Source organism: Ursus arctos, unplaced genomic scaffold (assembly GCF_023065955.2).
Source record: "Ursus arctos isolate Adak ecotype North America unplaced genomic scaffold, UrsArc2.0 scaffold_22, whole genome shotgun sequence".
NCBI classification, from domain to species: domain Eukaryota; kingdom Metazoa; phylum Chordata; class Mammalia; order Carnivora; family Ursidae; genus Ursus; species Ursus arctos.
Window position 1 is genome coordinate 57,022,124 of NW_026622897.1, and position 15,604 is coordinate 57,037,727.

Consider the following 15,604-nt stretch of genomic DNA (forward strand, 5'->3'; position numbering starts at 1 on the left):
GTAAATCTTGCTGGAAAAAGTACACACTCTTTACACCACCAGGACCTGTGAGCACACAGAGTCACTGTTAGGACAGAAAGCACAATATCTCCCATGACCTGTGTACTCTTCCCATTGTGGTCCTAGCACATAGGAAGGTCTTTGATTCAGTGTGTACATTGACTCCAAGAGGATACCATCCCATAGAATACGGCTTGAGCTGATGCTCCAGATGTGCCTTTTGCAAGCTGTGTGAATGCTCTGTTAGGCTGGTAACTTGCAGTATATGATATAACCAACGGATTGAGTAGTCCTGAGCCCACTGTCTCAGTTCTTTGGTTATAACCTGTGTTCCCTGGTCTGATACAATGTTGAGTGAAATCCCGTGCCAGTGGATGAAACGCTCCATACGCTTTCAGAGAGTGGTTCTGCTGAGGCAATGCAGGTAGAAAGACAATCCCACACCCAGAATGCATGTCTCTTCTGTGAGATCAAGCTGCCCACCGTGGCAGGATTAGGACAAACGTAGTCAACTTGTCATGAAGTGGTTAGTTGGTAACCATAAGAAATGGTGCCACATCGAAGTCTCGACATCAGTCTCTATCGCTAGAAGGTCTGACATTCAGTGTTGGCAATAGCTGGATCAGTCTTAGTTATGTGGGATTCCACAGTGTTCAACCCTTGGGCAGCTCTATCGCATCCTCTATGGCCTCCAAGTTCACGCGCAAGCACTGTGGTGGCTGAAAACGGAGGATGATTGATGGCTGATTATGCTCTTCTGTCAGCGTAGCTGCACCCTCCACAGTGGATAGTCTCTGGTGGGCAATAACGTGTGGTGCAAAGACCTTCACAACATATGCCCACGTCATTCTGCCTCCCAGACCTCCCGGACTCTGGTCTTTCAGTCTTTTCTTGTCAGTCTCCTGGCCAGCCCTAATTCACCACTGCCAATGATTCTGTGTATGTTCCAGTCTCAGGATTCTTTCTTTTCTACACAAAGGGATCACTAGGTGCATCACCTAAGCCTCCGTATAGGGGACCAACACTTAAAATAAAAGCAAAATCTGTTTGCGGAATATATATCATGCAACGAAAGGGAATAATGTGAATGTGTATGCAGTGATATGATTTTTTAAATATGATTTATTGAAAGAGCTGAATAGCAGTGCGTGTAGAATTATTTCAATTCTAAAAAAAATAATTCAAACAAGATATGTGTGTGTAGTGTGTGTGTGTGTGTGTGTGTGTGTGTTGAGAGAGAAATTCATGGAATCAATCATTTCAAATGGTCAGTGGAGATTATCCTTGGTTACGGGTATGGGGAGAAGGAGAGGCCAACATTCACTTCTTTTTTTTTTTTTAAAGATTTTATTTATTTATTTGACAGAGAGAGAGACAGCCAGCAAGAGAGGGAACACAAGCAGGGGGAGTGGGAGAGGAAGAAGCAGGCTCCCAACAGAGGAGCCTGATGTGGGGCTCGATCCCAGGACTCTGGAATCACACCCTGAGCCGAAGGCAGATGCTTAACGACTGAGCCACCCAGGTGCCCCTACATTCACTTTTGTATTAAACATGCCAGTATTATTTATTTTCAGTAACAGGCAGTATTTTAAAAGTAAATACTATTCCCTTATCTTTTAAAAGTAATAATTTGTTCCTGAAAGAATTAAAAAACTGAGGGGCTCCTGGGTGGCTCAGTTGGTTGAGTGTCTGTCTTTGGCTCAGGTCATGATCTTGGAGTCTCAGTAACTAGCCCCACGTAGGGGGTCCCTGCTCAATGGGGAGTCTGCTTCTCCTTCTCCCTCTGCACCTCCCCTCACTCGTGTTTTTTCTTTCTCAAATAAATAAATAAATAAATAAAATATTTAAAAAAGAGAATTAAAAAACCCAGTAACCCAACTGTAGTATCACTAACATAAGGACAGAATAATACAATGTGACAATTGCTAGGAAAAAGCCAAGAACAGAATGCTCTGAAACTGAACGCAAGGGAGCAATTAATTCAGCATAATGGTGTCTGGATGCTCTCATATTCTCTTTTTTTTTCCTAAAAAAATGACTAAATCATTTACATTACGGGGAATTCACCTGACTCTGCTTGCATCCAGTTAAGGATTGATTAAAGTATCCAGCTGGGCTTTTTATTCCCTCTGGGGGGAGCATTATCATCCCAAAAGGCCACTAACAAAGCTTCATGGAGGAAGGACTAGCATCAGGAAGTCATCATAATCCTGTGTACCTGAGGCTGGGGTTGAAGTGGCTTCATTCTTGGTTCATATATCTGAGCCTGGAGTGTAGACTTAATGGCCCAGACCTCGGTAAGTACCTGAAAACCCTTATGGTCCAATTAGATATCATCAATGAGGAACATTAAGATGGATAAAATGTGTCCTTGATGAACTGTTAGTATTTTACTATTTAATACCAGCTTAAATCTCTGGATATACTTAAGAGTGCTCCAGAGAAACAGAAGCAATAGGATATGTATTGGGCGCTGAGGATTACATATGGAGGTTGAGATGTCCCGCCATCTGCCACTTAGAGTTGGAGGTCCTAGAAAGTTGATGGTAATTCAGCCTGAGTCGAAAGACCAGAGCACCAGGGTGGTAAGGGCAGGAAAAGATGGATTGACGTCCTAGCTCAAGCAGTCAGGCAGGAAGGACTGAATTCTTCTTCCCTCCCCCTTTTGCTCTATTCAGGCCCTAAACTGATGGGATCAGGCCATTCCATACTGGGAAGGGCAAACTGCTTTATCTATGAATTCACAAATTTAATAAATCACACATGGCTAGGTTTTGTACAAATTCCATTTAATCTCTTAATTTTAACATAGAGGCCTCCAAGTTGAGGATATGAGTTTTCATTCATTCATTGGATGTCATGGGAAATGAAATATGATTATATGGGAGACCATAAACTAGAGGAAGGAGGAGAAGTAGAACTATTATGAGCAAGAGCACACCACGCTCTGAGTTACCATTCCTCTCATTACTGAGTTAACTCTGACCTAAAATTTGGATTAATTTGTGTTCATGAGGTAAGCAGGGTTAAAACAAACAGCAACAAAACAAGGACTAGTTTTCCAAGCAGGAGAAAAACAAGTGTTGCTCGAGTTTCGTAATATTGAAAATGTCAAGTTCTGCCCTAGGTTGCTCTATGTAAAATAAAAATGTTATACTATTATATAAAAATATGTATCCTTTAAAGAAATGACTGCTTTGCACAGATCACGGCGTTCTTTCTTCAGATCATCTTCTGTAGCAATAACACGGAAGCAGGAAGCATTATGATATGTGTGTTTGGGGCTAACCAACCCACCCAAAGCAGCAGAGGACTGGAGTGGGGGTGTAGGTCCGAGAGCATGGAACTGTATATACCTAATAGGGGAGAAGGCAGGGCTTTGCATTTCAGTCAAGGTATTTGACTTGGGAAAGTGGGGGTTATTCGGATTTTCTTAAGAGAAAGAGAATGACTGACATTACAGAAAGACAAATCTGGCAGCTGGCACAAAGGCATTGTGCAACACCCGTGCACACACGTGGCCTCTGTGATACTGGTGGTGAGTACCTTCCAAACAGGAATGTACTGACTATTCAATCAATTGCTTATAAGGTTTTTATTTTCTTTTTGTGTGCTAACTGCATTTAGAACTTCCTCTGTATTCTCCACTATTGAGAATTATGATTCCACATGCATTTATTTCAAAACTATATTTTGCTGTGGTTACATTTATTACTAAATCGCTAATAGATGACATAGGGACAGAAGTTAAACTAAGCAAGGAATTCAATCTAAAAAGATGGAATTAAACCCAGAGAAAAAAACTCAAGAGCTCAACAAAATGGTCACATTACTAGCAGCTCAGAAATGCAGGAGGCGTGTGCATAAGCTCATGGATTGTGAAGGAGAGGTTAAGAAAAGGGTACAGGAGATAGATGTGAACACACACGCACACTCACAGAACAGTATGTTCAAGAAAAAGAGAAATGCATGGGCGCCAGGGTGGCTCAGTTGTTGAGCATCTGACTCTTGGTTTGGTTCGGCTCAGGTCATGATTTCAGGTTCCTGGGATTGAGCCCTGTGTGGGGGTCTGTGCAGCTTGAGATTCTTCCTCCCCTCCCTCTGTTCTGACCCCTGCTCACACTCTGTCTCTCAAAAAAAAGAAATAAATAAGATCTTAAAAAAAAAAAAAAAAGGAATGGAGAAAAGATAAAAGCAAGAGTGAGGGAACAAGCATGTGTAGAAAAGAGAGGCACTATTACAAAGCTTGATACTGATTATATACAAAAGAAATCTACAAGACTTTGGCAACATATGTGAGAACAAGAGAGGACGAGAAAAGAACAAGGCAGCATAATAAACAACTGACCTATGTACCACTTTATGGGCTGGCATCTGTTCCCTAGTGACCAGGAACTGGTATAAAAGCAAATCATATGTGTTAAATTTATGTTTTTGTAATGTACCTTTTAACACTTTGAAATATTTACAGCTCTTTAAATAACGTCAACAAGTTATCTTCAATAATATTGCTTTCATGCCAGCACAAAGGAGTAGCCAGGCACCAGTTATATTACAATGTATCTCTCTGACTTAAGTGTTTCCTTTATTCCTCATGTTTTTCCACTTGTAACTAACATTGACTCTCCAAGATTCCCTCCGGCATGCAGATTGGAAAGCAAGCCAAGGTTTGCAGAATGGGATTGGTGCTGGCACGAGGCGGTCACCCATGGGTAGCAGTTACCCTCGCATAGTCCATTTCAGTCCTTCATTCCTTTAGCCTCTAGTTGAGAAAGATCACTTGTATTCATCCGACAAATATTTACTAAGAATCAAATGGGTGAAAGCGTCAAGGAACACCAAGATAAACATGAAATATGCCCTGACCACAAAGAGATCAGTGAAGTGGGAGGAACAGATGTGAAATAAATGTCAAATAAACACTCATATGATAAATTTGCAAAAGGTCATAAAGCAAGGCATATTCTATCTTGGATGTAAGGTGAAGAAATGTTCCAGGAAAGGATTCTAAAGGACATGATATCTAATTTAGAATTTGGACAAAGGCAGGCAAGGAAAAGAAGAGTGTTTTTATGATACGTAAAAGCAAAACACTTGAAACAGCACAGTATTCTGGAAATTGAAAGAAGTTGACTGGGACATAAAGGGGAGAGTTAGTCATAGAAAGTTAGGAGACTGGTAATTAACATCCCTCTCTAGCCAGGATTATACTGGATCATTATTAGAATTGTTTAGTCCTACATTTTCTCTTTTTTGTTCACTACATAGAAAAAAAAATACATTACTTTCCTAGCAACATTTCTCTTGATCTAAAACGCTTACACCCGGGGCGCCTGGGTGGCACAGCGGTTAAGCATCTGCCTTCGGCTCAGGGCGTGATCCCGGCGTTATGGGATCGAGCCCCACATCAGGCTCCTCTGCTATGAGCCTGCTTCTTCCTCTCCCACTCCCCCTGCTTGTGTTCCCTCTCTCGCTGGCTGTCTCTCTCTCTGTCAAATAAATAAATAAAATCTTTAAAAATAATAAAAAAAAATAAAACGCTTACACTCTTATCATATCACAGAGTGAATTTTACGATCATTGTGGATTTTAAACTTCCAATTTGTGGCCCCATTAAGTATTATGGAAATAATAATACTCCTAGATGGTAAAAATAATCAACAAATCTAAAATACTAACTGTGGTTCTACTATAACTTTCCAATCGCTTTTACAAAGTTGCCATACCATTTTACAATCCCATCAGCAGTGTACGAAGGTAAAATTTCTCCCAAATCCTTGCCAACACATATTATAATTTTTTTTTTAAATTTTAGGCAGCCTATAGGTGTGAAATGGTATCTTGCTGTGGCTTTGACTTGCATTTTCCCAATGATGAATGATGTGGAAGATCATTTACATCTGCATTATTGAATTATAAAGATTTTCCCTAAATTCTGGATGCATGTCCAGATACAGGATTTGCTAATATATTCTCTTATTCTGTGGGTTGCTCTGTGGACTTTCTTGATGGTGTACTTTGAATCACAAACTTTAAAAAAAGGTTAAGTCCAATTAATGTATATTTAATGTATTTTTTGTGCCATTTTACTGTTATAGCTCTTGTATGGAAGTCTTTTATTGTGAAATAATTTGCATATAGTGTGAGGTTAGGATCTAAATTCATTCTTTTGCATGTCAATATGCAATTGTCTTACCATCATGTTTCAAAACAATACAATTTCTTAAAGATTAAATATTAAATAATTGCACATGTATCTGTAGTGTGATGTTTCGATCTGAACCTATGTTAATGCATATAATTTCCAAGTTCATAGAGTGTCACTATCCTAACAAAATATGTATAAGAAATAGAGGCTGATAAATTTTCTGTTTCCTTCTTATGTGCTGAGTCTAGGGAAAACATCTAGAATATTTATATCCATCTACTGATGAATATATGAGGAATAGGTATATTTTCATGTTCCTGTATCCTACTTACATGTATTATGATATTATTCCTGTCCACACTTTACAAAATGTTTTATTTTAATCCGAAGAATTTTTGCAGAATAGGTGGAATCACAAGATTCCATTGACCCAAACAACTAGACAAATGGCTACACAAATACACATTTAAGGAAACTAGTTTTTGCCATTGCAGGAAGGCTCTTCTGAGACCCACATCCTCATCTCCCTTTCCTGCAATGTCAGTCTTTAACACCTCGGAAGTGGCAATCTCTACCTTCTTCCTCGTTGGGATCCCAGGCATGGAGCATGCTCACATTTGGGTCTCCATCCCAATTTGCCTCGTGTACCTCCTTGCCATCTTGGGGAACTGCACCATCCTCTTTTTCATAAAAACAGAGACCTCTCTGCATGAACCTATGTATTATTTCCTCTCCATGCTGGCCTTTTCTGACCTGGGACTGTCCATCTCCTCCCTTCCAACCATGCTGAGAATCTTCTTGTTCAATGCCACTGGAATTTCTCCCGATGCCTGCTTTGCCCAGGAGTTCTTTATTCATGGCTTCTCAGCTATGGAGTCATCAGTACTTTTCATCATGTGCATGGACCGCTTGATAGCCATCTACAGTCCTCTCAGATATACCTCCATCCTGGCCAGTGCCAGAGTCTTTAAAATTGGCCTTGTATCTGCTATAAAAAGTATCTTATTGGTCTTCCCTTTCCCCTTTATTCTAAAGAGACTGAAATTCTGTAGGAAAAGCCTTCTATCCCACTCCTACTGCCTTCACCAGGATGTCATGAAGCTGGCCTGTTCGGACAACAAGGTCAATGTCATCTATGGACTGTTTGTGGCCCTAACTGCTATGTTAGACTTGATGTGCATTTCTGTGTCTTACACGTGGATCCTGAAGATTGTTCTGGGCATTGCCTCACACAAGGGCCGCCTCAAGGTCCTCAACACTTGCATCTCCCACATCTGCGCTGTGCTCATCTTCTATGTGCCTGTCATCACCTTGGCGATTATTCACCGCTTTGCCAAAAACGCTTCCCCAGTTGTTAGGGTCATCGTAGCTGATACCTTCCTTCTGGTTCCCCCTCTAATGAATCCCATTGTGTACTCTGTGAAGAGTCAGCAGATTAGAAATCTGATTCTCACGAAATTACGTAAGAGACAAGGTTGATGAGAAACTTGAGCTGCAATGAATGCCCAGCTCACTTGGCAATGTTTGAACAAATGTAGAGGTTCGAGAATGACAGCAAAGTAATAGAGACTGACAAAAATATATATTTCATCTACTCAGCAGGCCCATCAAGTTTCAAAGTATTGAGTTCATTTAGCAGCAACAACATCCAACAGAGCTTGGGGTTATAATACGTTGAGCACTACATTTTCTACCTCCTTTTTCCCTTTTACCTCTCCACACAAGCAGCTATATGACTATATCAACAATAGCTACAGAAGTACCATCTTATTTTGATTCAACAAAATTTTCTATTTATTATTCTAAAAAAAAAAGGAAATTAGTATGTCCATTTGGGAAAAAAGCAAACATAACTCTAACTCAGGCATGATCAGCCCTGACTGAAGTGAACAGAAAGATTAATCACTCTCTCTCTCTCTCTCTCTCTCTCACACACACACACACACACACACACACACACACACAGCATCAGCATCCCCTAAAAACCTATTTTGTGTGCATTTGTGTGTATATTTGTGTCTTTGTGTGTATGTATGTGTGTTCGTGTGTTGGGGGGGTGATATATGTCTGTTTGTGTTTGTTTCATCAGCAATTCAACTAAATCATAAAAATGCTCCTATCTTCATTTACTGTGAAACATGTACTAAATGTAAATACAGTATAGGTGAGCAAATATGTCATCAATTTATATTTTAAGTTCTCTGCAATATATTAGGGGCACCTGGGTGGCTCAGTCAATTAAGCATCAGCCTTCCTTCAGCTCAGGTCATGATCTCAGGGCCTTGGGATCTAGCCCAGTGTTGGGCTCCCTGCTCAGTGGAGAGGCTGCTTCTCCCAATCCCTCTGCTGCTCCCCCTGCTTGTGAGTGCTCTTTCTCTCTCTGTCAAATAAATAAATAAAATCTTAAAAAAATATTGAATACACTGCTTCCTTTAGTATGCATATTGGGTGAGCTGCTCCTTACAAATTTGTATAGTACTCTCTTTGCCAGTTAGATAGCTAAACAGCAATATTATTTCTTAATTGGCTACATCCTACATCAATGTGTATGTGATTGAAGTCAAATATTTTAATTTCTATCTTTGTCAGTGTCTAGCAAAATACCTCGAAAATATGGATTGGTTATCATATGTTTGTTAAAAGCATAGCAATCCTAGCACATTTTGAAGACACGGATATAATGCATGATAAGAAAACCAAAGAATCCATTAAAGTATGTCTGAAAATCCCCATTAATATAAAGTTCACTTCTTTTATGAATTAATTACTTGGATAGAAATTAAAATAAAAGCAAGCACAAATATAGTCAACAATCCTAAAATAAGTGGAGTAATCTCATGTATGTAGATAAGATCTAGTCAGGTCCTCACAAAAATTATCTGAAGTTTTCTAACTGAATTTTGTCTCACTTTTAATAAGCACTAATATTTAATCCACACTAAATCCTGAAAATTAGAAGGTCTGTATTACTAAGGTAAACACTCCCTGCTAGAGGCGGTACTAAATCATAGTATCCTATGCAGCACAACATTCTTAGGTAAGACATTGCAATGGCTCACAGATAGGAAATAGAAGTTGCAGGAACCTGGGGAGCTTCATCATTCTTAAGTTCTAGAAGTCATAGCATCACCAACTCTTGCTCTTTTCATCTTTCTTCTTTGTTGAAATCACTATTCTGAATGAAACCCCCTACGTGATGAGTAAATGGTCACAAGTTGGAGGGATAGGTAGTAGGGACACTTCTTACGTCTCCACTAACAGAGAAAAGAGTGAAATTTCACTATGAACTTCACTTAGAGACTTAAGGAAAGGCCTGAAAAATATGAATTACTTGATATTCTTAAACCAGAACTTGTCGTAACACCCTTGGGTATGAACTCAATGTGATTGGCAAAACCGGTTCATGACATTACTACAATCGCTGTGACTGGAATACACAAAGGAAGGTGTTTCTCTTCCTAGGAAGGTTGAAGAAATGGTATTTGGAAAAAATAGAACAAACCAAATTAAATAAAATAAAGGAAAATGAAATAAAACCAGTAGCTGTCTCCTAGACCTGCCAAAGAACGGAATGACATTATTGAGAAAAAATATAAAAAATATGATTTAAGAAAAAAATTATTAAAGGATACATAAGAAATGAGCTTAAATAGCAGCTTTTAGGAATTTTATTGGGAGTTCTTAGAAAATGGATCCGTTATTATTTTACACCAAGAATTAGCAATGAGTGTACTTAGAGAATGCAATTCATCGTGGAAATGGTAAATCATTTTTAGAATGCTACATTTAAGAAGACAGACAAGTATGCTGAAATATATCATCTTAACTGACAGCACCTATATAAGAGCCATGGAAAGCCCTCCTTTCAATCTTGGCAAGGCATTAGAATCACTTGGGAGCTTTTCAAAGTCTGGATAATAATGTAACATCACAGGCCAATTAAAACAGAATACAAAATTATTTTTAACCTATTATCCTATTGATGGATATTGGAGTTGTTTCCAAATTTTGGCTGTTATAAATAAAATTCCTATAGATAATCTTAGAGATGTGTTTGCTGTGGCAGCTGTAGTATTTATGTTATGGTATCTCATTATGATACTAATTTTTATTTTCCTCAATGCAGATTGAACTGTGAGAGTTCAAGTACACTTTTTTTACATTACTTACTAATTTCTAGGGGTTCTTTATATATCCTTTGTCATATATGTGTAATAAAGATGTTTATTCCTTGTGGATGGTTTGTCTTTTGGTCTTCTTAAAAGTGTCATTCAGTGAATGGAAGTTCTTCCCTTTTGTTAATTATAAGTGATTATTATAACTTCAGGGCTAATCTTTTTATGTCCTTGGTTATTCCAAGGTCATGAACATTTTTTTTTGTAATTTTTGTTCTACATGTTTTTTCCTTTGTTATTTAATGCTTAGGTCTATGATCAAGCTGAAATTAATTTTGATAAAGCTCAATATTTATTCATTTATTTTTGTATATAAATTGCTCCATTTGTTGAAAAGACCTTCCTTTTCCTATTAAATTTTGTCAGTGTCATTTTGTCTCTTCTTGTGTGTTGGTTTGCAACCTCAGGAACTTCCCAGGTAAAATCTGAAACTGGCCCCCATACACGGAGGGCAAGCAGAGACCAGAGAAAGAGGCAGAGCATTCCACGTTGGTAGGTGGCAGGTTTAACAAGCACAGAAACATATATGAGGCTTGTCTTGGGTAGTCGTAGGACGAGGAAATCTCCACATCTGCTCCCAGAATCTTAAAAGTTTACATAAGGCGTTCATGGGTTCAGTCACTTATACCACCCAGAGGGTCTCAATAACACATTGCTTCCTCAAGGCTATGTCCTTGAACATTTCAGGGCTCCTACTGTGAATGGTGCCCAGAATGTACATTCGGAGGATTGGGTAGGGGTGAGGAGCCTCCAGTTATCCAGGTCCAGTTCATGGGTCAATTGACAGTCATATCCTGTTGATAAATTCCTCCAACATTGTGTCAATACCACACCGCTGAATAAATGCAGCTTTAGAGTTAGTGAGATCTAAAGTTGCAGTTCATTCAATGTTTTTCTTATCTTGCCTATTCTAGGTCTTTTGCATTTCCACACAAAGTTTACAACCAGCTTGTCAATTTCCACAGTAAAACCTACTAGGATGTGAGTAGAATTGTGCTGAGTGAATGTTACTTTGTGAAGAATTGTTAGCAACACAGAGTTTTCTAATCTATAAACCTGATCTCTCTGCTTATATAGATCTTGAAATTTTCTGCAGTGTTTTGAATTTATCCGTGTAGGTATCTTAAAAGTATTTATTGTATTTATTTTTGCATGCTTGGTTTTAGCGATTAAACACCTTGACTGGCATAAATGGTATTTTATATTTATACAAATTGTTTTTTCAAGTGTGTGGGAACTCAGTTTTGTATATTTCTGGCTGGCTTTTTAAAACTAACCTATTCTTGGGTGCCTGGGTGGCTCAGTTATAATGTTAAAAAATTAAAATTAACTTATTCTTAATATTTATAGATTTCTAAACAATCATCATTTGTGAGTACAGACATTTTTACTTTATCCTTTCAAATTTTTATTCTTTTCATTTCTTTCTTTTTTCCATATTACACAGTCCCGGACGTCCAGTAGAATTTTGAACAGAATACTGAGAGGGACATCCTGAACTTTACATGTCATTGAGAGAAAATGTCCAACATTATTTCATGACTGTAATGTCAACTAAAGCATTTTTATATATGTCTACCAATTCAAAGTAGTACCCTTTATTTCTAGTTTGCTCAGAGGTTTTGTGATGAAAATATATTAGGACTTTATCTATTGAGATGGAATGCAGTTTTTTCTCTATGTCAGTGTGAAATTTACTCATGATTATCGAAAAGTGTGTATTTTTATGATCAGCTCCACTTGGTCAAGATGTATTGTTATTTTTTATATATCGCTGTACTCTATTTGCTGTTTTTAATGTGTTTGTAGATACCTATATTCACAAAATATATTAACCATCAAATACCGTTTGCATTATTTTCTTTGTTCCAAAGATAAGATTAACCCTGCTAATCTCTGAGAATAAGCTGGTAGGCCGTTTAGAATGTTGAAATAATACAGAGTTCCAGCCAACCATTCTGTCTATAACTCCCCAAATATTGATTGACATTCCTGATTGCATGCAACATGTTTAATTATCAGGAATCTGGCAGCCCTGAGCTCCTACCTTACCTCTACCATACAACCCCTGCCTGATCTTGGAGAGACCACGTGACCTCCTTGAGAAAGATTTTCTTCATCACCTGAATGAAGGTAGTAAATGTACTTACTATTATCCAAAATATTAAAGGATTCATCATCGTCATCTAGTAATGAATGAATCTCAATATGTGGAACAATTTGAATACTTGATACTGTTAGTTTCTACTATGTATGAAGTGTGGGAAAGAAGAGATTAAAGGGCCCAGATATTTGGCTTGTAAAATATTGAACATCATAGTGTATTCTTATGATAAGTCCCTAAGAGACAGACTTGGGAAAGGGGAAAATGAAGTCTAATTTGGATCTGTTGGTTTACAGGGATATTTAGTTAGTGATGTCCAGGAGCATGTGGAAGGATGAATCCAACTTGAGGAGTGAAGTCTAGGCTAAAAATCGATGTCATAGGGTGTTTGTCTTGCATCACTTCTTTATATACACAAACTCAACTCCCAACATCTCTGCTTGGACTCTGACTGGGGCAGAGGAATATCTGAGCCAAGTACCCAACAGAAGTCTCAGAGATTTTGCTCAGCATTTACCACTACCATGTTTCTCCCATACCTGGTTACTAAGGACCTCTTACTAATGAAAACGGTTCCTGATTCATAGTCTAGATACTTATTTCATGTCCTTGGTATGAACTCTCACTGGATTTCCTGCATCTGCATGTGTTTGTATGCTTATTCTCAGAGCAGAGGCAGCCTGGCTGCAATCCCCAGAGAGTTCAGTGCCCCTTGAGCAGGTGACTGGGGAAATAAAGAGGCAAGCCCTCATATATGAGGAGGAGACTTGGTGGCAGTCAAATTCAATGACATGTGGGATTTTATACCAGAAGCTTTCAGCTACTCTCAAAAGTGATCTCCAAAATATCCACTCTCTGGTGAGTACCCAGATAGCCCTCTAGCTTTCACTTACTTTTCAATTTTTTTTAATTTTTATTTTATTTTTAATTTTTTGGCTCTCAACCACACAGAACTTCATATAGAGCAGGAAGAAGCCTCCAAAAGTCATACTTCTAGCAAGAATGTTCCTTTCAGAGACTAGGTAAAAACACTATTTACCTTTTGGAGGATCAGCCTTCGGTAATATTCAAATTCTCCTAAATTGCAATACTGACCATGTCAGTTTATTGTTCTTCTGGTAACACTTCACAAGTGGTCACAAATTTCAGGCCAAAAGAAATGAGGTATGATTTGTCAGTAATCTCTGCAGGGACTTCCTGACAAATATATACATGATTTGAAATACAAGTATTTTTTAAAGAATGTTTAAATAACCAATTTTCAGATGGCAAAAAATAGCATTAAGGACAGTTTAATTTTGAGAAGACCATACATTACAAGGGGGATTTCCAAAGGTTAGGAAGAAAAAGAGTCTGGAATTCCTTTGCCTTTACTAAATGTCACTTTGGGAATCATATATTCTACCCAATATTAGATCTAGCACACAAAAGCAAAACAGTAGACAACTTAAGGGCCCTGGTTGTGATGAGTGCCAGGTGTTGTGTGTACGCGATGAATCGCTCAATTTTGCTGAACCTAGTATTACACTATATGTTAACTAACTAGAATTTAAATAAAAACTTGACACGTTTTTTAAAAGGGGGGAATTGATGACTGCTTACTAAAACTTTACAGAAAAAAATGAATTCAGACCTGTATCTGAATGCAAAATAAAGGTCCAGATTCTCTATAGGGAAAATATGGCCAGCAGTAATTTTTCCAAGCTAGGATAACTGAAGATTCAAGTTCAAAGTGACATGTATTTTTCAGTATATGGTAGCCACATAAATTCTTTGTCCTGTCAAAAGAAGCTCTTCAAAAACTATTTTTCGGTGATTTTCCAGATATTCATATTTTACTAACGTAGCATCTCTCTCTCTCATTGTAGAGCCCTCTAAAAGTGTCATGTCCATTATCAACATATCATATGTTGAAATCACCACCTTCTTCTTGGTTGGGATGCCAGGGCTGGAATATGCACACATCTGGATCTCCATCCCCATCGGCAGCATGTATCTTTCTGCTATTCTGGGAAACTGCACCATCCTTTTTGTCATCAAGACAGAGCCCTCTTTACATGGGCCCATGTACTACTTCCTCTCCATGTTGGCCATGTCTGACATGGGCTTGTCCTTCTCTTCTCTACCCACCATGGGGAGGATCTTCTTATTCGATGCCCCTGAAATTTCTGCCAATGACTGCTTTGCCCAGGAATTCTTCATCCATGGATTCACAGCAGTGGAATCCTCAGTGCTCCTGATCATGTCATTTGACCGCTTCCTAGCCATCCACAGCCCTCTGAGATACAGCTCCATTCTGACTCCTGTCAGAGTTGCCAAAATAAGAATAGTATTCTTTTTCAGGAGTTTCCTCCTGGTTCTTCCCTTCCCCTTCACTTTGAGAAGTTTGAAATATTGTAATAAAAGCCAGTTATCCCATTCCTACTGTCTCCACCCCGATGTCATGAAGTTGGCCTGCTCTGACAACTGAATCAATGTCATCTATGGCTTTTTTGGAGTACTTTGTGTTATGGTAGACTTTATGCTCATTGCTGTGTCTTACATCCTGATCCTCAAGATTGTGCTGGGAATTGCATTCCAAAAGGAGCAGCTCAAGGCCCTCAATACTTGTGTTTCACACATCTGTGCAGTGATCATCTTCTATCTGCCCATCATCAACCTGGCCATTGTCCATCGCTTTGCCCGACATGTCTCACCTCTCTTCAATGTTCTCATGGCAAATGTTCTTTTACTTGTGCCTCCAATGATGAATCCCATCGTGTACTGTGTGAAAACCAGGCAAATTAGAGTGAGAGTTCTGGCAAAATTATGTCAGAAGTAGATACAACAGTGATGTGTAATAGGAAACATAGCAGCTAGTTGTTTTGGGAAAGATTCCCAAGATAAGTTGCAGAGAACCTAATATTTGACATGAAGATGCATCAGTATCACTTTTTGTTATTATGTGAGATTTATGTCATTCATAACTGATACCGGGCATGGATATAAATAGAAGTGGTAACAGAAAGTGCATATCTTAAGGTCCCTCCCTTAAGGGATATAGAAAAATCCATTATCAGGATGAAAATAGATGTCTTATGATGTCATCTATGATAGAACCAAAATGATCATGTATATCCTTCCAAGGGATATACAGAAGTGGATACCTCATCCCTCAAATGCAATCCATCTGTATTC

The 15,604-nt window shown here is 38.5% G+C and overlaps 2 protein-coding genes across 2 annotated transcripts; both read left to right on the forward strand.

The window, feature by feature from the left end:
* The first annotated feature begins 6,685 nt into the window (after window positions 1-6,685).
* Window positions 6,686-7,627, forward strand: LOC113269445 (olfactory receptor 51A7-like). Its single transcript, XM_026518336.2, has one exon. The coding sequence runs from the start codon at window positions 6,686-6,688 to the stop codon at window positions 7,625-7,627; it is 942 nt and encodes a 313-aa protein (XP_026374121.2).
* Window positions 7,628-14,291: 6,664 nt separating this feature from the next.
* LOC113269497 (olfactory receptor 51A4-like) lies at window positions 14,292-15,248 on the forward strand. The gene is given in 1 exon segment (XM_026518375.3): window positions 14,292-15,248. A coding segment is annotated over 1 exon segment (936 nt). The 5' UTR covers window positions 14,292-14,312.
* Window positions 15,249-15,604: the final 356 nt, after the last annotated feature.

Bases quoted from the DNA above. Each gene is read 5' to 3' on its own strand.
- LOC113269445 (XM_026518336.2), top strand. From the start codon at position 6,686: ATGTCAGTCTTTAACACCTCGGAAGTGGCAATCTCTACCTTCTTCCTC.